The 23,316-nt window shown below is 51.4% G+C and overlaps 6 protein-coding genes across 6 annotated transcripts; 2 read left to right on the top strand and 4 right to left on the bottom strand.

Annotated features, from left to right (window-relative positions):
• Nucleotides 1–444: 444 nt before the first annotated feature.
• Nucleotides 445–2,703, bottom strand: STEHIDRAFT_170350 (uncharacterized protein; the record flags this gene model as incomplete). Its single annotated transcript, XM_007306964.1, has 6 exons — nucleotides 445–1,655; nucleotides 1,777–1,851; nucleotides 1,934–1,999; nucleotides 2,133–2,224; nucleotides 2,355–2,415; nucleotides 2,592–2,703. The coding sequence occupies 6 exons, from the start codon at nucleotides 2,701–2,703 to the stop codon at nucleotides 616–618; spliced, it is 1,446 nt and encodes a 481-aa protein (XP_007307026.1). The 3' UTR covers nucleotides 445–615.
• A 4,376-nt stretch (nucleotides 2,704–7,079) lies between these two features.
• Nucleotides 7,080–7,847, top strand: STEHIDRAFT_62067 (uncharacterized protein; the record flags this gene model as incomplete). Its single annotated transcript, XM_007306710.1, has 2 exons — nucleotides 7,080–7,126; nucleotides 7,181–7,847. The coding sequence occupies 2 exons, from the start codon at nucleotides 7,080–7,082 to the stop codon at nucleotides 7,845–7,847; spliced, it is 714 nt and encodes a 237-aa protein (XP_007306772.1).
• A 762-nt stretch (nucleotides 7,848–8,609) lies between these two features.
• On the bottom strand, nucleotides 8,610–11,054 carry STEHIDRAFT_113147 (uncharacterized protein; the record flags this gene model as incomplete). The annotated part of the gene is made up of 6 exons (XM_007306963.1): nucleotides 8,610–8,794; nucleotides 8,875–9,390; nucleotides 9,447–9,707; nucleotides 9,753–10,552; nucleotides 10,691–10,792; nucleotides 10,939–11,054. The coding sequence occupies 6 exons, from the start codon at nucleotides 11,052–11,054 to the stop codon at nucleotides 8,610–8,612; spliced, it is 1,980 nt and encodes a 659-aa protein (XP_007307025.1).
• Nucleotides 11,055–12,605: 1,551 nt separating this feature from the next.
• STEHIDRAFT_113146 (uncharacterized protein) lies at nucleotides 12,606–15,402 on the top strand (the record flags this gene model as incomplete). The annotated part of the gene is made up of 8 exons (XM_007306962.1): nucleotides 12,606–12,725; nucleotides 13,160–13,288; nucleotides 13,397–13,431; nucleotides 13,458–13,690; nucleotides 13,718–14,029; nucleotides 14,085–14,353; nucleotides 14,961–15,235; nucleotides 15,288–15,402. The coding sequence occupies 8 exons, from the start codon at nucleotides 12,606–12,608 to the stop codon at nucleotides 15,400–15,402; spliced, it is 1,488 nt and encodes a 495-aa protein (XP_007307024.1).
• Nucleotides 15,403–16,533: 1,131 nt separating this feature from the next.
• Nucleotides 16,534–18,695, bottom strand: STEHIDRAFT_159518 (uncharacterized protein; the record flags this gene model as incomplete). Its single annotated transcript, XM_007306961.1, has 7 exons — nucleotides 16,534–16,556; nucleotides 16,619–17,207; nucleotides 17,270–17,344; nucleotides 17,401–18,038; nucleotides 18,099–18,180; nucleotides 18,243–18,502; nucleotides 18,557–18,695. The coding sequence occupies 7 exons, from the start codon at nucleotides 18,693–18,695 to the stop codon at nucleotides 16,534–16,536; spliced, it is 1,806 nt and encodes a 601-aa protein (XP_007307023.1).
• Nucleotides 18,696–19,362: 667 nt separating this feature from the next.
• STEHIDRAFT_45107 (uncharacterized protein) lies at nucleotides 19,363–19,740 on the bottom strand (the record flags this gene model as incomplete). Its single annotated transcript, XM_007306682.1, has 1 exon — nucleotides 19,363–19,740. A coding segment is annotated over one exon (378 nt), but the record flags the coding sequence as incomplete, so codon positions are not given.
• Nucleotides 19,741–23,316: the final 3,576 nt, after the last annotated feature.

Raw genomic sequence — 23,316 nt, 5'->3', positions numbered from 1 at the left:
GCGTTGTGTTTGTATTCATAAATTCGTCGGCGAAGGAGTCGGGAATTGGGAGTCGCGAGTCTTGTGCAGTACCTCCATGAGATATCGCGGCCAGAAATACGGAGGAGTAACTTATTGAAGCGCTCTGCTGATTCTGAGAAACGGGATTAGCCGAAGGGAGGAGAGATGGTTCGGGGCCTTTCGGGGCGCCACACTGCGCCACAGGCCATCAAAACACTTTGGAATCGCCACGAGAGCTTCTTCGAATACCTTGACGATAGTTGAGTCTATAACAGGCAAACGACTGCTATCGCTATTACTTTACTTGTGTGAGGACGACTTGACGTTGCCGATCCTGAGGACGGCCTATTGCAAGGACGGTCCGGGTACTTACCACATAAACGACAGCCTTCCCTTCGCGGCCCAAGTCACAATAGCTATATGTCTCAAAAGATACTGAGGAGGTGCCATATACAGGCAAAGCAAGATATGTATAAGAATAAGTACACTCCCGGTCCAGCAGTTAAGCCTCGGAAGCTCGAACTCCCAAGATCCAAGAAAACGAGTTCATAGATACGGTTACACACGAAAATCGAAGAGTAAAGTAGGGCCACTGTCAGCCGTTACAGCACCAGCTTAGCGATAATAGCTCCCAACGCTGTACGCACTCCCACTCGTACTGTCCGCCCCACCTGGACTTCCCCCGCCATTACCACCACTCCCCTGCTGCTGCCACGCCGACGGACCCGCCGCGGAAGGCTGCGTCTTCCCCGTTCCTTTCCACACCACCTCACCCAGTCCATTCCCGCTCCACAAGCCATCCTCGTACCCGCTCACCGTCTTCGCATTGCTCTGTCTGCTCGGATATCCACTCGCACTCCCAACAATTCCAGGACTGGGCACATTATACGCATCACTACCGCTCCACCTCGGATACCCTGCATCCCCTCCAATTGCTGATCCAGATCCGGCGACCGAACCTCCATAGCCCATTCCCGCGACGTTTGGCGTCGAGGGAGTGTAATATGGACTCAGAAGACCTCCACCGGTAGCGTTCTGTTGAAGAGTGACCGGCGAGCCCAACGGGACTTCCGTAATGCCAGTCGCAATCGTCCTTCCGTCCTCTCCAATCCCGCCCATCGACCTCGGAGACCTCGCGAACGGATCGTCACCCCCATTCCCATACCCATAATCCGCCACAGCGACCTGGACACCACCATAATCGGTCGTTTGGTTCAGATTCGTCGCAAACTGTTCCGCCCCCTGACCACCGACGATGATCCTCCCGTCCGCCAATGTAGTCGTAGCGGCTGCGTTAGTATCGGAACCGGCAGGAAGGATCCCACGCCGGATCCCCTTCGTGCTCTTCGTTTTCCCGCCGCTCACCGCGCTCTGCAAACTCCCGCGGAATCCACTCCCGCCGTTCGCCCACCATCCAGTAGAACCTTTCCTCTCCAGCTCGCCTGCGCCTTCGCCTTTTTCGTTCCCTTCCTTGCCGCCGTAGAGGGGAGCGACACGGGTGGCACGATCGAAGGCTGCGATGCCGCCGGCGCTGACGAACATGTCGTTGATTGGGGCGGGGCGGAAGCGCGAGAGGGGGATGCGCCAGATTTGGTTCTGGTGGGTGCGGGATTGGAGGAGGGTGTAGGTCGTGGTCAGGAGGAAGCAGGCGAGGACTGCGGAGGGGAACAACGAGGATCCCAGTAAGTATGGCAAGACGAGTGACTCTGGACGAGAGTCCGGGGAATAGACGAGATAGGGGAGTGGAAGGATGGAGGGAGGGGACAATGAACGCACTGATCGACCAATTAATCCACACTAAGATCTTCAGCGCGCCGACATCTTTGCACCAAGTGCGTGCATCGGAGTAACCTGTTCACATGCCGTCTAGTCAGTGAAGTCCAAGAAGCAAACAGGCGGCGGATAGAGGGGCAAGGGAGGGAAAGAAACGCACTGGATGGGATGTCGTTGCAGTTGGTCGGGATATTGGCCCAGCGAGAGGTTGAGAAGGCGTTGAACGCTATACGAGCAACGCGACGTCAGCTCGCTTTGACGAAAATAACGGAGACGTGGGTGCGGCAGAAAGGTGCCGCTGAGCGCAGACGAGAGGGAGAAAAACAGTGAAAAGATCTCAAAGCAGGAGAAACACCCACCAGTCCACAAAGTGGTCAGCACGCAGCTGACACCAAGCTCGAATGGTGGTCGCGCGGTGACAGCATTATCGAAGCCGACGTCGAGAATAAACCTGGATCACCGCATCACGGAGAAAAGACAAAGAGTTAATTTAGCGAGAGTTCCAAATGCAGAGGAAATGAAGACATGATGGAAACAGCCTGGCGCGCAGGAGAGGGACGGAGGGAGAGTTGGAGACGTACATAATGATAGCGAGAGCGAGCGTGGCGATGGAGAGACCGAAAGGGAAGAGGTCAGCGGCATCTAGGAGAGAGGGCAAAAAGGTCAGGATTACTCTTGTGTAGATCTGAGAACGGATGGAGACGGGGTCTAGCTGGGGTTCGAGATCGCAGGAACGAGGACTTGTGTGGTATATGAAGTGCTCGTTACACCCTTCGTGAAACAAAGATAGATTATCATGACAACATCACGAATCTGACCGTGATCGTGCCACGTCTCTTGTTTTCGATGCCACCTGAATTCGGATGAAAACTGCGGGATACCAGGACGTGGGAGAGGCAAACCCGAACGATCGGCATACCAGTAGAGCATAGTGGTGTTTCCCGTCCACGGGGTACCCAACACCAGTCTTATTGAGAGAAAGAAAGAGCAGCGAATAAACTCACAATAAAATCCCTGCCAGATGTTCACGCGAGCGGCAAAAACGACAACAGCAGCGTTCGCAGTAGGGCTCCGACAATAAGTCGGGAGTTACTGCCCTTTGCATAGAAGACTGAACGCACACTTTTTTTGTGCGCGCGGTGCCTGGCGCTCTGTGACCGTGACAACGCCGTCCGAGGACACCGAGTGATGCGGCGAGATTGGGGAGGCGCATGGCATATGCCTAGGGAGGTCCGATCCAAAATCGCCGGATTTTGCCCTTTTTGTCCGGACCGATTTGGGAGCGGAATGTACGCACTCGGATCGGGTGCCCTGTTTTGGAGGACATTTGGTACTCATTTCGTATCGGACCTTGCCCAGCATAGAGCTCGAAAATATGTGTTTTATTTGTCATTATGTGCGCACCTCGTCGGCGAGTGTTTGGAGCGGATCTCTCACGAGTCATTTTTATCTCTTTTGTGCGCACTGGGGCTATGGTAGGATCGGACCTCGCTGCGAGCTCACCACTTTTGTCTCATTTGGGATCGGACGTGGGGTACTTGGGAGACCGAAAATGTACGCACCATGATCAAACATGGAACCACTTTCTGACCCAAAATTGTCCGCACCGGGATTGGACCTCGCCCCGCATATGCCATGCGCCTGATTGGGGGTGCCGTGATGAGTATTGTAGAATTCAGAGCGTGCCCATTTACAGAGCCATCTGTCTCGACTTCAGAGGGATAGGGAGTGTCATACAAGATGCAGACAATTGCGATATAATTTGCTTCATCTCAGGGCATCGTGTTGACTTGGTAAGTATGCGAGTCGGTTGCGAGTCGGCTTGAATCTATTGGTGCCACAGTTGCTTTGGTAGAAATTTACCTCTGTATGGAACCACAAGGATATAAGTGATCTCGTCTGAGTGGTTTCGACGCAACCAGTAGCTTTTCTATGCTTTTGAGTCCTTAAACTCATGCTCCCTACCTCACTAGGCATACAAACTGACCGGCCTCGACAACGGCAGTAACTTACTAGTCGTACTGTGGCCCAAGAAAGATGGTCGGCGCTCGACGGACGCTGACGAGCGCTGACGGACCGCGTCGTCACGGTCACGTAGAGATCAGACGCCCGGCGCGAAAAAAAAACGGTGCGTTCAGTCTTCTATGCAAACGGCAGTAATAACAGCTGTAAAAAAGTGCTGTTAGTAACTGTTTATAACTTGTTATTAACAACCCTCCCGATACGGTGCTACAACGGTGCTATATAGATCTGTAAAAAAGTGTAAGAAATCCTGACGTCTGGACGAGTAGATACGCGTTCAGGGAAGACTCTTTCGAGTGCCTGACCAACTCCTGGCGTCGTATTCCATCCTCTAGGGCCCCTAACGCGACCTAGACATGACTTTACCCTAACTTATTCCCACGACGTTGACCGCCAGCCACAGCTTCCGAGTCTAGTACATACGGCGAGTATTCTCGCCAACGGCCTCACATATCATGAGTGTATGTGCTGTAGAACTTGTTCTAGGAGTTCAAATAGTAGCCAGAGACACTCACAAGAATCGCTAGTGCTTTGAAAGCCCTCCAGGTAAGTCGAAACTGGCAGGTCCTGAGGGAAAATATAATATGTAAATCAATTTAAATATTCTGTTTTTAACTGTTTTTAACACCTGTAAAAAAGTCCCTCGGGGGCCGCCGAGTTACTAACACACGGTATCATTGGCTCAGGACTTTTTGTCGGAGCCCTAGTTCGCAGCGATAATCAAAGCTGCGTCCATAACATTGATTGCCACACATATCAACACATCGTAACTTCAATTGGAAGACTGAATAGAACGCAAGGGCCCGGGACACTCCTATGAGGGTTGCCCGGTTTGAGTTGCATATTTTTACGCGATCTGAGGGCGAAGCCTTCCTGAAAAATTGCATATTTTAAGCCTAGGAGCACCGAGGTCTCCCGAAAATTTGCGTATTATTGGCAAATTATTGGTGTAGACCCCCACATAACCTCAACTTTTACCTAACCTAACCTCACCTTCCCCTAACCTATCCAACAGATGTGACAGAAGTTGGTTCTGATTAGGCTAGGTTAGGATAAGTTGAGGTTATGTGGGGTTATGAGGGTAAAATCGAGCCTGTCTCGCCACACAAAACCCGCCAATAGGCGCCCTACCCTTCCCAGAATTTGCATATTTTAAGCCCTCGCCAGGCTGAAATTGCATATTTTTACCTGTTTTCGAGGTCGCCCTTCGGGCAACCCCCATAGGAGTGTCCCGGGCCCTAGAACGCACCGTAGAAGAGGAAAACAGCCCGGGCAATGGAGGAGAATTCAGGCCTTTCGTATGCTGAGTCGTTCATGTTGCTCTCGCGCTCGTCTTAGCCGAATAATGATAAGAAATGGTGGCCACTGCGATGTGGCCGAAGACCTCGAAACAAAGAAACAGGAAGTTGAATTATTGTGGCCCCTATGGAGGTTCGTTTCGGACAGTATGTTGCCAATCTCCATCCCTTATGCGTGACGAACCCGTCTGGCCCTCATATTCTCATTCTTGGCCATTTCGAAATGTTTCATTTCGATTATTTTCCCTTCCAGGCATCTAGTCGTAGTTTGATCACATGTTTACCCTGTTTTGCTTGTATCACAACATTCCACTTGGTGACCAATTACTTCAGCATGATCCACCATACCTTCAAACATTTTGATCCACACACATATGTGGTACTTATATCTGCTTTGACTCGTTTCACTTTGTTTCAAACTACTCTGTACGGTGTCTCAACATAATGGAGGATACCAGCAAACAGTTCTCCTAAAAACAGCCTAATAGCTGGCCATGGTCTTGTATGCTTCAACATGTTTTGAAATGTTTTGAATCACTAAGCCCAGGGTCCATCCAAAACATTCATATATATTGTTTTTGGTCACCCCGAGGCCGTCGGCGAATGATATCAGCCCACGACTCGGAGACATGCCATTCAAAGTCCGAACAGGTCCGACTCATCTGTTCCTGTTCAAGGTTTCCCATGCTCCTTCTTCTCGCCTGTGTCTCCAGTTGTGGCCCACCGGATCTTTCTGTGCATTCGACACCCCCTTTCACTTGTAAGGCCCTTCCCCCTGACTCCAGTTTTGGACCACCAGATCTTCCTGTGTGTTCCACGTCCCCTTGTAATGCCCTTCTCTCCATTGTAGTTAACTTATAACACTATTATTTGTTTTGCAGTCCTCGCCACACTCTGACAAGTGGCAAGCCCGAGCCATGGCAGATGCTCTGCAGAACATCAGACTTGACTACCACCGACTCTGTACTCGGGTCTCTGACGCTCTTCGTACCCAATTGGGAGACTATGTTCAGCTGCGTAGAAGCCAGCGCGAGGTTATGAGGTTTTTCAACACATGCTCACAGGTTCGCTTCTTTCCGCATAGTTCTCAAGATCTTGTCTTCTCATGCTACAATAGAATCGACACGTCATCCCCTTTGATGAATTCCGCAACCTTCAACACAGTATCGAGCTTATGGTTCAACTTCTCGATGATGCCGTCCATCTATCGTCTGACCCGGCAGATGGTCAGCTCAGCCTCACGACACTCTCTTCTGAGTCCGGTCGTGGCCGACCAAAGATCTGGATCGATCCTATATTCCTTGCTGCTGCTCTGGATATCTCCACGCTCACAACAATTGGGCGTGTTCTGCAAATCAGTTCACGTACCGTTCGTCGACGAGCCCTTGACCTTGGACTGGTCGAACCTGGTACCCCTCTTTTCAACTCAGTAGAGCAAGACGATGGTTCATTTCTGCTTACCACCACATCATCCACCCCACCCGTATCCACACTTTCTGATACTGAACTCGACCGTCTCATGGCCGAAATCCTTCAAGTATTCCCGACCTTCGGCCGCCGCATGATTCATGGTTGTCTACGATCCCGGGCCTATCGCGTTCCAATGGCTCGCATCACCGCCTCCTATGCGCGTGTTCATGGTACTACAAATGCTTTTGGCGATCGAAGACTCCATCGCCGAACATACAGAGTTGCTGGTCCCAACTCGCTTTGGCACCATGATGGACAGCATGGTCAGTCTTCTCACCAAAAGTACGATTCGTTGCCAACACTAACTGTTTCCACGATATAGGCCTTATACGCTGGAAGTTTGTCATTCACTGTTTCATCGACGGATTTTCTCGCCTCGTCACTGCCCTTCGTGTTCACTGCAATAATCGCGCTGCCACCGTCCTGGCACTATTTCTCGCTGGTGTGGCTCTGTATGGACGACCAAGCCGCGTCCGTGGAGATCATGGAACAGAGAATGTCGATGTTGCTCGTGATATGGATGCAACAAGGGGTATAGGTCGTGGTTCATACATCTGGGGACGGTATGTTGACATTCTACCCTCCTTTCTTTCAGCATAAGCTCATTTACCTCATAGAAGTGTCCACAACACCCGCTCTGAGCGACTCTGGTACGATGTCACGACCGGTTTTGGTGCCAAATGGAAGAAGTTCTTCCTTGAGCTAGAACATCTTATTGAACACGCCCTCGATCCTGAACGGGCAGCACATATCTGGCTCCTTCATCATCTGTTTCTCGCGTCTATCAACGCCGACGCCACTGACTGGGTCGCTACGTGGAACTCGCATCCTATCACTGGGAGAGGTGTTCAGCGTCAGGCCTCTCCCCAAGAGATGTACTTAATGGGCATGGCAGAGCTCGGCGCCAGAGGGTTGGACTACATCACCGCAGATGATCAGGTCGTTACGGAGGACCCCACGGGATACGGCATAGATTGGGAGGTTCATGGTAACCCCACACTCCTCGCTCACCACCTTGAAAATAACCCACAGGAATGGGAGAGCGAAAACCCTTTTGCATCTGCAGGCAGTCCGGATAGATTATCTGATGTGCCCTGTGAACCTCCGAACTGTCCTTTTACGCCACAGGAAGTTGCTATTCTCGACAGGGAATTGTATGCAGAATTTGGTACTTCTCTTGCTTCCCGCGATATGATTGTTCGTAAGGCTGTTTGGATTCATGCAGTAATGTCCTGTGAAACTATGTACCGGTCGTTATACACAGATGTGTCTGCCTTTCAATAATACTTTCCGTAACACTACATTAATGCATTGGTTATATCTTCTTACAATCCTAATACTTACATCTGCATGCCATTTGCCACCGTCTTTTTAATTATGGCTTCCGAAGGAACTTGGAGAGTGGACAGCTTGGGAGATAGATGTGTTTGCTCTGCATACGAGTAAAGTCATCGCGGATAATGTACTTATCCTGTGCTCTCGAACAGCGTGATGTACGGCGATTGCATCGTACAAAAATCAATTATGGACACACTATATGGGACACACACTATATAGCGCAGGCCGCCGCACAATATAGGGCTGCTTTGGCGAGTAGATTGCTGAGAGCTGTATTTTACAACTGCCTCTAACTGCTGATGGTCAAGCCCTGTTCGCTGAGGTCCAATACTTCTTCCAAGCCAAGGAGCCTACGGATCGTATACTTGCTCGGGTTGTCTTTCTTTTCACCGCCAGACGTTGATCTGCTTCATCGCTCACACCAGACTGCCTTTAATATATCCTTTAGCGCAACACACCCTCCCCAAACCGTCGCAACCCGTCTCCCCTCCTTCTCTCGGTCCTTCTCCCACCCCCACTCCTGTCCCACCAGCAGCACCAGCAGTATACTCTGCATCCTCCCTCTCCTCCCCCTCACCAGCCTTCGCCGCGGATGCGCATTCGGATGCACCCCCCATTCCACGCCCAAACACCCTCTCCATAAAACTCCTGCTTCCGACCCTTCTTCGTCCTTGACGGTGCGTGCCTTGTTATCGCCCAGTACGCAGGTTATTGGTAGGTGTGGACGGCGACGGTGAGTACGAGTGGGAGGTGGGATGAACGGTGTCGGGCGACGCAGGGGATTTGAGGATGGAAGATTCGATGGGACCATTCAGAATTGGCGGTTGCGAATTGTGTATCGTGGAGGTGGATGCTGACGACAGGGTGGGTGAACTCAGGATACGAGTCACATCCTGAGTTCGAGTGGATTGTTCCGGTGACGAGACTTCCTGCATAGGCCTCTCTGATTCCTCAACCCCCTCCAAGTCCCTACCTGCCAACGACTCCTTCCTCCGCAATGGCTCGACTGTAGACAGCGACTGTGGACTCCCCGCATTCTCAAGCTCCACATCCGTCTCTGTCTCCGTCCACGTCCATAGCACCCGCCTAGAATCCATTGAACGATAGCATTCGTGGGGGCGATCCGTTCCAGTCACAATCTGTGTCGTCGAGCTGCCAAGACAGATCTGTGGTGAGGTCAGGGAGAGCATCACGAAGTGAGTGGTCGGTGACGGTGTAGCAGTGGCTGATGTCGGCGCTGGCGCTATCGCAGGGCCACTCGTTGTTGGGTTAGAATTGGGCGTGGCGATGGAAGGTGCGAAGATGGGATAGGAAAGTGGGTCGGAGGAGCGTCGATCGGATGGGTGAAGATGTGTGGCGGAAGGAGGCTTGTACGCAGGCGAAAGGGAAGGATAAGGTGAGGATGGGACGGCGGTGGTCAGGTTAGGGGAAGGAGGGGGAGGCATGGTGCTCGCCGTCGGCATCGGTGTCGATATTGTCGATGTCGGACCTTGAAAGAGTTCGTCAGCCTTTGTATTCCAGCGGCGGATGACTGAGTCGACGCACCGTCCATTTCTGTATCTATTTCGACAGTTCCATCCTTCTGCTTGATCTTGCCTTTGTCCAACCCTTCGACAGACTGCTTCCCACTGGCCACGACAGGGACAGTCTTCCGAATCCACCCCTTCCTCATCTTCGGCGGTATCCTCGCCGAGATATCACTACTGTCCATCCTGTCATCGCCGACCTTATCTTCGTCCATGAGCGAAGAAACGGACCCGGAACACGATCTTGAAGAATGTCGACATCGACGAAGTGCGGCTAGGTCTATCAAAATGAGCAAATAAAATGAGAAAAAAAAAGAACCCTCACTCGCGCGCCTTCTCTTTACCCTTCCCCATACTCTCCCCCCTCGCCACGCCACACTCTTCTCCTTCCCCTTCACATCTCTCCTCCGCGTCGCAGGACTCACCCTCACCTCTGGCACATCCCTCGACGATCCCTCCTCCGAATCTCTGGATGGAACCATCTCGACACCCTCCATCCCGCCACTCCATCCCTCGACGCCCCTCTCTCGTGTCCTGAAGCCGCGCTGGGTACCTACTAACGGCCCTAGGTCAACGTTCGGATTCGATGGGCCTACAGCGTTCGGATCTGTGCTCGGTCGGTGGGTGGATGAGCGAGGTTTGGAACTTGACGGGCCGGCGGATGGTGGTCGAAATGAAGTGGAGGTGGTCGTGGAGTGAGGTTTGCGATACAGGTGCGGGGGCTGGACGTACGAATCGGGGACCAATGGAGAATGCGGAAAGGGTGTCGTAGGTGTCGGTGTCGGGTTATGATAGTTACTCGCCCATGGATGGCTGAAATGGGGCGTCTGTGTATACGGCGACTGGAGAGGAGGGTGGTTTGAGTCGCGTCCGTTCACGCCCGGTCGTTTCTGCGGATAAGAGTGGGAGGTCGGATAGGAAGGTTGGTATGCGTGCGGAGGATACGTGGATTCGGTAGGAGCCGGAATCTCTCCATCTACGAACGCGGCCATCATTTGTAGGGCGCAATCTTTCGATTTCGAGCCGCAGGCACAAGTCGTGAAGGTGGAGGTGAGTGAGTGGAGGATGTGGGTCATTTGCGTGCGGAGGTGGGTGACTTGATGTGGCCTGTTGTTCCATAGGGATCTGGTTAGTACAAAGTATTAGACAAAGAATAAACGCACGGAATGGACCCCAAAAATCAAATATGACAAGAATTGAGCAAGCGCAATGAAAGTCAAACCGCATGACGGCACAGGATGATAACAAAAAATTAATGCTCACGAAAAAAAATGTGGGGCCTCGATGAGAGCCGGTAGCGCATGGATCGCATTCCCGTCGTCCCACTCCCAACCCAGAATGACCGCCTCATTCGCCTTCAAATCTCTCAATGCAAATACTCTCCAAGCGTCATCGGATCCTCACCCTCCTCCACCGCCGGTACCTTCTCCCGTACCCTCTCCCTCTCCTTACTCTCTTAGCAGATCACAGGCCTCAAAACTGTGTTCGGTCGACATCTACTCCTGACGGACCTCCCTTCGGCTGCTAGTTGAATCTTTCCGTCGATTTGTGAATCACGTTGAACAGCTTTGCCTGCATGTCCAACGCGTCCTGCGATGGCCCATTCCTGCTCCCGCTCCGTGCTCATTCGACCCTCCCATTTGCATTCTTGTTCCCGCTCCCATGTGTGCACACTTTCACCCTTTGATCTATCCTCTAACGTAACACACCTCCTTGTCCCGCTCCTCTTTCCACCACCAATACTGCCAGCACCATCCACACCCTCCCTCTCTTCCACCTCAACCGCCTTCGCAGCAAGATCCGGATTTTCAATGCACACCCGCATTACACAACCAAACTCCCTCGCCATAAACCTCCCGCTCCCGAGTCTTCTTTGTCCGTGACGGCGCGTGACGGCGCGTACCTGGTTATCGCCCAGTGCGCATATCGAGGCGGTTTGGTGGCGTAGGCAGGTTGGGTGATGGTGGGTGTGGTGGATGTCGAGGAGGTGGTGATGACGTTGGAAGTGGGAGCTGCGGGATTACGATTGGGAATAGGATTGGGCGTGGAGGACTGGGAGGGCGAGGCTGTATTGGGTGCAGTGGGCAGCGTAGATCTGGACACTGATGAGCCCGCATTCGGGGTCGGCCCTGCTCGCACTCGTTCTCGTGTCGACCTCCTTCGGAAACGGAAGCCCAAACGTCCTCGGAGTGCGATACTTTGGCCTAGGTATCCCTGGGACGGGGACATGATGGGAGGTTTTCCGTCGACGAGAGGGAAGGACTCGGGGTGGGGTACACCAAGGTCGATTACGGGGAGTTGTTGGTGGGCCTGGGTCTGGGACAACATCGTGCCCTTCTTAATGTAGAGAGGAAGGTTTGTGGTCGGTGATGTGGGTGTTGGTTGACGGCGTGGGTCGTTGTATTTGAGTATAGTGTCGCACAAATAGATGAGCATGTGGGTGAACAAACAAAGAGATGAATATTGTCATTAACATGGAGTGAGTGTCCCTCAAAGAGAGGTGTGAAGACGGAAAAATGAGTGTTTGACGAGCCACCAGAGCGAAGATATGCTTGACTGGCTAAAATTGTGACGGCTGTGTTGAGATGCTTGCCAGCCACGGCATTGCCAGAGTTCCTTAGCGCATGTTGGTTGGAGAACAGATGAATGACTACACCTAAGCTTCCGCAGACTCTCCATCAGATAGCCAGATCGTCTCGACCATGGTTTCTCATTTTTGGAGAGCCGCGGTCCCCACCAACATACACTATGGCTCATGGCGCGACAGGAAGAACACGGGGCTAAGGTTTCCAAAAAAAAATGAAACAAAAGACACGCACCTAGATAGCGCAAATATGAGCACATAGGTTGAGCAGGCTGCACTGACTCGTATATAATGGTGAGGACCATTTGATAAGTGCCAGTAGAAACGTCTTACAAGGTCCTAGGAGGCCTATGGCTCACTATGCCAAGCTATGTATGGACCTCAGTGAGGTATGTACTGGCATGCTGATCCAAGTTCTCTAGCATATAAAGACAACTACATGTTAGGGATTGTATGCAAAGCCTCGCACCGCTTCAGTGTCAGAGCAAATTCAGACGGCGATGTCGTCGTGCTATGCACAGAGCGAGAGGCCTTTCCTCAATTGCTTTGATCCTGAAAGCGTGAACGAATGGAGAGTATTGAGAGACATACCTCATGTGTGTACCCATTCACGAAGATCGAGTGGTGCACGACATCCTTGGAACGGAGTGGGCAGATACGAACAGAGACATGAACAGAGACGTGAATGATGAAGGCGTAGCGAACACGTCCAAAGTCAATCTCAGATCCGACCACGGAACAAGGCCACGCGAGTGTGTCCCCGGAACTGTGGTGGAGATATCCGCCCCACAGTTCCAGGGACAGAATTCAAAGTCCGCACTTTCGTTGAAACGTCCTGTTTGTGTAGACTGGTGACCAAGTTTGCTACACGTGGGTGAGAGTGACGGCTGGCGCGAGTACTCTGCATAGCAGGCTGGTAAAACTCGGAGTGGCGTGGCAGGGCCGACCGGTATTAGTCAGAAGTCACGTGAGCTCGCGCCTTCGACAACTTCGCCGCGTCGTTCTTGAGTGGCACTCTCTGTGGCCCTCCACCATCACAGTCCCCGCTCACGGTGTATACGCTCTGGCACTCTCTCGGAAGGTATATTGGCATAGATATCAACGACACTGGACATCATGCTTCTCTTATACCCTCTCTTTCTCCGCAGTTTCTTGAAACAGCAGCTGATCTCTCTGCTACAGCTGGCTCAGACCTTGCAGAACCTGCTTATGGTCTTATGTATTCATCTTTGGAAGGGAAGATCTGCCTACGAGAGAAGGACCAAATCCTTCCAGCAGTTAGTTTGCATCTTGGACACGACATAATTATGTCTGCTGGTACCGGCTCCGGAAAACACTACAGATCTTGACTGTCTGATAAATACAACACCGTACTCTGAACCTAGGGCTTGAATACTGACGACATCGAATGCGTAATCCGGTACGGGCTGTGTCAATGTCTCGAAGACCTCCTTCAGTGTTTGGTCGCATTGTCCGAGATTGGAAGCTGCAGGGTCTTTGTCTTCTCATGGCGGAATCATGGGCATGGGAGCCTTCGAAGAAACCTACTGCGAAGGAGCTGCAGACTAGCCAGCAAGTGAAGGACTTCGCCATATGTGTTGAGTGCCTTCGTCGGTTCCTTAAGGGTAGTATGAATGATAATTCCACTGAAGATTGTCGTCCACTAGCTATCACCCCTTGTCTGTGCTGATCACATTTTTATCTAGCTATTGCTGTCGACGAAGGTTGTGTCTGTTGTGGGAACAACATTGCGTTCAGTTTCCTATCCTTCTTTCCAAGCTCACCGCTTTTCGCTGCACCTCCCTCTCAGAGAAGACGCGGTCCCCAAGTGCCGCCGACGAGGCCAGAATATCAACGCTCACGCATGACGGCTGTGCCCAATGGTTGGCTTCACAGTCCTACTCTCAGATCTTTTACTCCACTCGGCACGCCTCACTACTTTGTACTCGACAACACTTCAATATCTGAACTTGCATCTGTCCCATACGAAAAGATTCGCAGCATGGACGGGCTGGTTGGTGCGTTAGGGGAGACTATGGAATGGTGTGATGGAATGGTGTGACATGTATGGAGAGTCCCTCTTGGCTGAGGTACAGGGGTTCGAGTTGACGGCTAAAGTGGAAGGGAAGGAGTGGGAAGCGGAGTTCAAGAAGGAGAAGGTGAGAAAACAGGCAGAGAAGGCTGCGAAGAAGGGACAAGGAATGGATGTGGCAGCAACTGTAGTCGGATGTGCTGAGGATGGTAGCAGTGATACGGAGGAGGAAGGCTCAGATGGTCAAGCCGAATCCGATGTCGACATGCAGCCTCCACCACCAAAGAGGATTCGTCTTGGGCCGGGTTTTGTACTTCTAGGTCCTCATTCCTGAATGAGATGTTCAGTCACATGAATATGCGTGTCAATATGCATATAATCTTGCTCTTGTATTGGTTGTGTGAGCCAGGGGAGAGCACAAGGTTCCGTAGCCATGGTAAATCAAGGGTGATTTAAACCGGACACCGGACTGGTTGAGTGGAATTCAACTCCCAGAAAATGCGACAAATTCTCCAGGACATGGATTCTGTGGCTAACATTCAATGATTGCTGTATAGCGTCTATATGCATATGTTTACTATATGCATTTATTCTAGAACTGATGTGATGCCTTTGTTTTTATTTTACGATAATATCTTTGTTCACACGTGTCTTACTTACACTCGAGGCTATTTCTTCCCTTCCTGATCTCATCAGCTTTATCTTCACCTGTCAAGCAAACGATCTCATTGATTCATAGACATGAAGTGTCATGTGTGCAAGATGTTTTGCACAAGTGGTGCGGACAACAAGATGAGTACCCTACAAGCCTACGAGTCCTCTCCCGAATCCACCGCAAAATCCTCCGGTGGTGGTGCGAGCTCATCGACTTCGGCTACCGCTTCAACCCATTGTGAGTATCTACAATATCTTTGTAGAAGGTCGACATGGTAGAACCGTTCTTGGTTGTTGCGAGATGGTCAGCACCAACAGCAAGAACACCTACCGTTCGCTTCTTAACCACACCCGACCGCTTGCGACCCTTCCCTAAGAGTGGAGTGATGGGAGAGGTGGGAATAGAGTTCGTAGAGGTACTCGGCGTCATGGGAACCGAGAATGCAGATGGCAAGTATGACATCCTTGACGGGGTCACTGGCTCAGAGCTCTCTCCAGGGATAGAGACGGAACGGCATGGGATGGGAACTCGAAGCAGGTGTGGATGCTCGCGTCTGTGAACACAAGTAACTCGCATTCACAGATGGAAGGCTGTTTAAGCCCGGAAGCCCTAGTCTGTTCAAAAGCTCTGCGGAGGGAGGGGAGGTATGGAATCATAGCGTCTCTGGTGCCCGGTACTACGGGTACTACGGGTGGTGGGTATGAATGAATCATCAGCTCGAGTGAAGCCTGAGCTAGATGCTGCTGGACTGGGAAATATACACTCAGGTACACGTGTCTGTGTCTGATCCAAGCCTTCAGAAGTCAACAAACGAGAGAGTCTCGATAGGCTTTGAGATCTGCGAGCAGAGTTATGCGTGGGAGGTGTAAAAGCCGAGGACAGGGAAGTATGAGAATGAGGCAGTGGCTCTTCGTCTCTGTGGAGTGACATATACGGGATCGATGATTAGAAGTGGGACCCAAAGCCACGGATGTGGGACTATCGTTGAGTGAGGCGGAGGTGAGTGTGGCGGCTCTGTTCACGGGTTGGATGACAGATGTGGGTACGCCCTCATCGGCTATCTAACTTTCTTTTTTTCTCCATCAAATCCTCGTTGACTTCGAATCACGCTCAGCAGACACGAGCTCAGAATGGAATGATGCCAGTTTATGAACACGATGAAGCTCAGCCCTCGTCTAATGCCATCGCTCTTTCCAACGACGAATGTGAGCTGCTTGTTTGTGTGGTGGATGCACCGGTTTGCGAAGCTAATCATGGGGTAGCCACGTCTGCATCGAGTACAGTACAGTGTGACTTAGGGATGAGAAGGGTCGGAGAGACCGAGCAACTGTACAGGGACACCCTCGGGTTTGGGGTCGAATAGGGGCAGAAGTCTCTGAAGGGAGGATACCTGAGTCAAAGAAATTAAATCGTGCATGGGTAGATTTGCAGCCGCCTGAAGCTGGTGGTATCAGAATACAGAGACGTAAGTTGTAGTGGAGTGTTGAACGAGTTCAGAGAAACAAGGGTGGGAGCCGGAACATGAGAGGCTACCACATTCGCTTGAGAACAGCTGAGTGGCGGTGGCGTAAACTTATCCATCAACAGCTTGCCACAGGTTTGAAAGGAAGGGTTCCTTCAGGGTGTCGCTGAGTGGGTACATTCTATCATGAAGTTCATGCAATAACACAAAAAGACACAGCATCAATTTTGAAGTAGCGTGATCACCATTGATCGACCCAGACGAAAAGCAGAAAGATGGAATTTTGGTGAAATTTCTGGAAATGACTGGAACAAGTGGCCGTTCGGGTTGCATCATTCGAAAACATACAATTGGAACAAGGAAATCACTGCCTTTATGCATCCTTGCCGACATTCCCTGAAAGAAATGAACGGACATGAGTATCAGTCGTTGAGTTTTGGAAGCAGGGCAGAACGTACTTATAGTTTTCTTGAACTTTTCCCATGTCATGTTGATCAAGTCGTATGCTGCAGATGGCCCAGCAACATTTGAGACGATCAACGAGGAATTGGGAGAACTGAAAATGAGATTCAGAATCTGAAAGGTGCGTTCAACAGTCACGTTTGGGGCTGGACTATTCTGCCCTCGAGAACCAACAAGACGTTGCCAGAGGCGGTTTGCCTGGTCATACATCGCCTTGTGCTGCCTGAAAGTCCCGTGCACACACCCTACCCAGGAAGATATATCGTCAGGGGATATCACCACAACATCACCTCCTCCAAGACTCTTTGTCACCGACTTGGGCGCCGTCCTCAGACTGATCCCGACTCCATCCCACACATTCAACGCCGACTGCACGACCATCATATGCGTATATGCCGTTCCATAACGCCCCTGTTTGATGTTGAGTATCCTCTGACCCATGAGGCCATGGTACCGATCAAGATATGTTTTGATGGCGGGAGATATTGGTTTCAGCAAGGGCGAGCGGTTTCTCTCATCTATCGCCAGGGTCGAGTTGGTGGATGATATGACGTTGGTTGTTGCTTCTGGCGATGTAGCGGTTACCTATCAAAAATTACATGAGCTCAGGTAGACGTAAGCTATTTCAGCTCTGAAGTTAGACGTACCGCTACAGATGGACTCCTAACTCGCGATGTTTGAGTTTGAGTATGGCCAGATTGTTCGACCTCCGCTTGACCATACTTTACAACTGTCAGACGAGAATCCTGTGCTGGAAGACACTGACGGGAAGTCTCACCGGTATATCACCGTACACATACACCACATAGCATGGCGTGCTTTGGGGCAAGGATTGTCGCTCGACTATTGAGGCTCGCTCAAAAGAATCCGTCACAGCAGCCACCAGGCCTGCCCCGACTGGAGAATATAAATTGCATGCATCACAGAGTAGGCCACGCTCGGAGTACCCCAACTCCCAGTCGCTGTGCCTCGCATCCGAGATACTCAGCAAGGTGAGAGACGTGGACACGCGAGCCTCTGTCGCCTTCAGTCGCCGTAGCATAGAAGCCGTTTCGCCACCCTCATTCAATAGTGTCTCCAGAAGGGTGTACAGCGAGAATGATGGAGGAAGATATAGGCGCACAAAGGGTTGGTGTACGATGGCCCCGTCCTTGACACCGACTAGAACAAGCGCCTGTTGGGGGTTCGAGTTGAATAGGGAAGCGAGGAAATCGTCAGGCGTGGGTTCGTTGCTATGATGAGCGGTGTGGTCCTCTGAGATGCTGGGCCCGACCATCTCAGCAGAGTGGGATAGGTTGTTGGAGTGAGATGTAGGCAGGACAGCCTCGGGGGCATTGACGTTTCCAGCCAATGGACGAGGCAGTCCTATTCCAGAGCTCTGTGGAACACTCTCGAGACCAGACGATGGAGAAGTCACTGGACACGTACTCACATCAGAAGATGTCGCGAGAGTCACAAGATTAAGCAGGTTCGTACCGGTGATAGCAGGAACTGGCCAAGGATGCAGCTCGCTTGTTGTGGAATCGTGTGAACTTGGGGCTTGTGGCGTTTCATTGATCTTCAATACGCTCCATATCAGACCACTTACTTTTGCCACCTACAAATATGAAGGAAACGTACCTCCAATGTATTGGATCGTGCAATCTCCTCTCCGGAAATCCCCAAACTCATGAGAGCAATTCTAATCTGGGCCTCGAGCTCAGCTATGCAGACCTTCCCATTCGTTTTGACTCTCTCAAGTTCACGCGGACCGTCCCTATCGTTTCGTTGGGCTATGCTGCGCACGGCCACATCATCTGGGATCGCATCAACATCAATGACTTCAGGCAGCGATGGTGAGCTGCTGTCTGCACGAATTTGATCCAGGAATCTGGCTAGACCTACGCCGGGATTGTTCAAATGAAGCTCAAGAACCAAGTAATGCAAAGACTCACCATCACCAGTCGAAACTTGTCCAGCCACAGTGCTTGTTGCCCCCATATTTCGTCCCCCATAATGCTCGGTCAAATTGTTGTCTCGCTCTCGATCCGTCGACGTTCGAAGTCGCCCAGATGTCCGTCGTGCATCGGCCATAATGCTTTTCGTTCATATTGGGGAAGTCAGAGAGTTGGTTGAGTCAAAACTTTGGGGAGGATAACGCACCGTAGGCAGGACAGGTCACAGCACTGAGATGAAGGTTCAGCGCAAAAATGGTGAGACGTTTCCGTGTCCAGCTGTGGTCTCCTTGGACACGTGCACGGGTGTCTCAAAGAGGTCGCAGCAATGTCTCAGAAAATTTGAAATTGAAGTGGAACATTTCAGATCATTTACACTCGCCGTCATCAGAGGGATTCCATGTCATTTCAAAGTGTTTCAAAATGTTTCATAGGATTTCAAGCCACTCAAAACACTTTCTGTCGAGTAAAAATGTGGCGCGCCATCACATTGCACCCATCCTTTCTCGTCGCGCACTGGCTATGGTGTCAAAGACAGATAAATAGACAGATGGAGACTTAGTTCTCAGATGCTACACCCGTCGAGATTTTGGCCCTTCCGAGTCTGCACCTAGAACTACACTGAAAGTCAGCTCGAATAACATTGAAGCTGGGGTGAAGAAATATACCTGAAATTGCGATATGATACCTTGTATATGGCCAATACTATCACGAAGACGAAGCGAAACAGACCGCCACTCATCACCGTGGATCTTCTTTAGCCATTCCACTTCAATTGCCTCATCCTCCAGCACCCACTGACTGAACTCCTTGATCCGTGTGGCCCAGCGCTTGTGCTTGCACAGAACATGTTCGACAAACAGCGTCCCAAATCCTAAAACCGCCTTCATCTCGAGGGAAAGATGCTGGTCAAGATGGTCGTAGAAAGCGCGGAATGCTACACGGACATGATCCCGATTATGGAGCTGGAAGCCAAGACTCTGGAGACCTTTGAAAGCACCGAGACCAGGATGCTCCCAAATCCACTGTGCCACAGTATCCGCCGAGGGTGGTTCACATATACCAAGGAAGACGAGATTGTTGGCGGTCTGAAGAGCGGTGAGGCCTGAGCGGAATCCATCGATCTGGAGCTTCTTCGTCAATAGTGTGAGTGCTGCCAGCCATGTAGGGCGTCTTCCATGATAAGTCGCAGGGTCCTGATCCAACATGTCACCAAGGAAAGCAATCCACTCCATCTCCACAATCAACATCCAGAATGGTGAGAACTTCTCACGAAGGGAAAATTTGGGTGGCGTCATGAAACCGAGCTCGCTCTTGCGACGAGTTGGATGAAGTTTCAACAAATTGCAAGCTGAGCCGTAACAGGTGCTGTTCGAGAGTTGGACCATGTCAACAGCTCCAGAGGGTAGACGCTCGTCCTCGGGATTGAACTCGATGCCTGGATTCTGTGCAGCGCAGCGTTGATTATGCATGAGGCCTTCGGTGAAGATACCTATGCATTCAACCAGGCTGGTAACGAAGAAGCGATCTTCCTTGCCGTTGCGAGCATCGGAGAGCGCAAGGAACTTCGCGGTTCGCCATGACTGACCAGTACTCATGAACGAAAACAGAACTGAGAGACCTATGTGGCACATAAGCAACAGAAGTGGAGGAGTAAATGTAAGCCAGAAATACCTTTCTTGGTCGTCAGTTTGTGAGGTGGAACCTTCACTCGTAGTAGCCCTGCGGTGATGTTGAACTCGCGAATGGGATTGACTTGGTCAGGATCGCCGTGTGAGTGGTGTTTCTTCCCCTCGCCGTAATGATGGCCATCAAGGAACAACCGAGCCTGTGACCGCTTCGAAGCTTGGTTGGTGGCTTTGCGAAAGGCCTCATCGATGAGGAGGAGTGGGCCACCATAATGTGGCGGGTCACGCTTAAGCAACAGCGTCTCGACTGTGGGGGTTAGGTGAGGGCCGGGTCCAGGGTTTGTGGCGGACTTGGCATTTTTTGTCCGTATCTGCTCGGGCGAAATGTCCTGGTAGAACTGCTCGTACGTAAGCTCGCGATTGAACTGGATCTCGTGGCTGCATCGCTGGAAGAAATCTCCAAGATGAATCGCTGCTGTTCTTGCATCAGGTGTGACGTGCTTCTTGAGCCATTGCCGAAGAGGAGCGATGAACTCGGGCTTGTGAGCGAGGACGAAGGGACTGATACGAGTTTCATTGACGGATTGGGCATAGAAAATGAGACTAGGGCTTTGGAGGAGAACACGCATGTGTTCGGATGCGCAAATGGCCTCCGTCTGCATGTGTGTAACAATACATTGAAGTGTCGCACCACGTACTATGCACCGTGCTCGCATGGCACCCAAATCGCCCTCTGACCGAGCTCGCCTACCGTTAAAGTGGCTGTCAGCATCAGAGAGCGTTGGGAGAATGATGGTGTCCTCGACGAGTTTGATAAAACACGTGAGTGCAGCATCGTAACGTGGCCCTGGTCCATAGTGAAGAGACTTTTGCAGCATAGGGAGCTCGATGGGCGGTCCCTGACTCGGGCGAAGACCAAAAAGATCGGAGGGAGCGAGGTTGTAACCGCTGGGAAGGGAGGAGGACTTCTTCTGGTACATTCGTCTCTGATACCGGACCCAAGTCTTGACATACTCCAGGATGTGGATGACGAGAGGTGCGTATTTGGGATAGTGTTTGTAGAGCCATTCGTCACCCTCAGGATTCGTATCGGGATTGAGCAAACCTGATGTCGATGAAGGTAGGAATGATCGGTGTCCAGAAAAGAGGATGGTGGCGAGATGCGGAAGATCGGTGGACAGGAATTGATAGATGACGAGTATGCAACGGCAGTACTGCCATCGTAGAAGTGATGCCATGATCGTCGCAGAGGAATAAGCACGGACAAGCTCTGGGAGAAAATTGACGGCCTGGCGAACTCGCTGGAAGCACATGTTGACACTCCCTGTCTGTGGCTCAGTGCAGTTGTATATGTTGAGCGGGAGGATACGAAGCCAGTCGCTGAGATTGTTCTGTTCTTCGATGAAAGGGAAGAGCTTGCGCAGGACGGTCGTGATATTGGTCCCCATGTTCTTGGACGACAGCTTGAGGCCGGCATGCTGCTCCTCCAACGTGTTGACTTGATCGCGAATTCGATCCTCGTCTAGCAGACCATGGAGGAGATCTTCGCGATGGATTTCAGAGGGTTGCGAGGCGAATGACTGTTTGTCCCGTTTAAACTTTCCAGTCACCGCGTCGACCGTGATCTGCTTGTATGCCCGCAGCATCTGACGTGCATGCCTGTGGGTGTGTACATTCCGTCAGAGATGACAGGAATGGAGAGAAGCAAATACACGTACGGCAGCTGCTTCTCTGTGTAGAAGCCGTTATCTGCGAGGGTAAATCCCTCGAAGAACACCTCATATTTTATAACCCCATCCGCATCGATCTCCTATAACAGGCATTCATCACTGAGGAGCTCGTGATAGCAATAGCAATGAAGACGTACGTGGCCCACTATTGCTCCAATCAAATAATCCGTATCATCTTCTAATTCATCCACATCTCCCCCATCTCCCTCCACTTCCTCATCCTCCGCCTCGTCATCCTCCACCTCGTCAAGCTCGGGCTCTCCATTAGAGTCCGGTAAGTCAACAATCTTCGGTTTCTTTCGGCTCTTGTTGTTGGTCGTAGGCTTCCGACGTTTCTGCTGCTGCTTTGGTGTGCTTTTGTTTGCTTCACGACTTGCAGGCGCAGTGACGAGCGGCTGAGCATCCAAGCTCTGTTGGCTGGCTCGAGTTGATGAACGTGTGGCCCGCTGGCCATTCAAGGTGGCCACACCAGATGGGGCAGGCGGTAACGGAAGTGATGGCATGGTCGGAGGCGGCAGTGGTCGTGGCGTAAGCAGTGATGGAGACTGAGAAGCGGCTTGACTAGCTACCATATTTGAGGCGGATGATGGAGGGTTCGGCTCAGTTTCGCCACAGTCTGTCTCTGGAGAACCTGAATGCGAGGCGAGGAACAGGGGCCCGGGAGCAGAAACCGCATTCATCGGTGAAGCTGTTGATGTCACCGCAAGAAGGGAATTGCCATATTGTGCGACGGATGTGTCTTTGTAAAGCAAAATGTAAGAAGCATATACTCAGACAGGCATTGATATATCTCACCTGAAGATGTGGCACCACTCGGAGCACTCGATGTTGTAGCTAGATCACATGCTGTTAGACCAGGTGGAACACAGGATAAGTAATGTTATCAATGCACCTCGACCTTCTTTGACCATGAAACGGTACAACGCAGGTCTGTTCACCTCATGCCATATCCTGTGGCACAGTCAGCGGGTGTTGTGGAGCTCGATAAAAGAGAACAAACCAGGAATTATGCATATCACCAGGCACTTCAAGGGCATCCCCGTCATCTACGATCATCTTCCAGAGGGACTGTATTATTTGTGAGTATCGGCAGGGAAGTTAGAATGGAAGAGACTGACCTTGGCGCCTCCACCATAGGTCTTCGAGAGAACTTCACGAACAAGGTGACGCGGTGGAGCTGACCCCTGCTCGACATTTGTGAGCACCGGGCGAAGCTCCAGTCTCGAGGTCGATGCCACCACTACAGATGCGTCCATGCTCCCAACCTCCTTCTGAACCTTCCTATACATCGCCTTCGTCAAGCCAAGATGGACAGAATCACAGAGAAGATAGTATCGTTTGAAGTATGCGGACATGTTTTTGGTGAACTCTGCGTCGGGCGGATGCGAAGGGTCGAATGGTG

This window comes from Stereum hirsutum, assembly GCF_000264905.1.
Source record: "Stereum hirsutum FP-91666 SS1 unplaced genomic scaffold STEHIscaffold_12, whole genome shotgun sequence".
Lineage (NCBI taxonomy): Eukaryota > Fungi > Basidiomycota > Agaricomycetes > Russulales > Stereaceae > Stereum > Stereum hirsutum.
The sequence above is the reverse complement of the archived record's forward strand: the minus strand, read 5'-3'. Positions and strand labels throughout refer to the sequence as shown.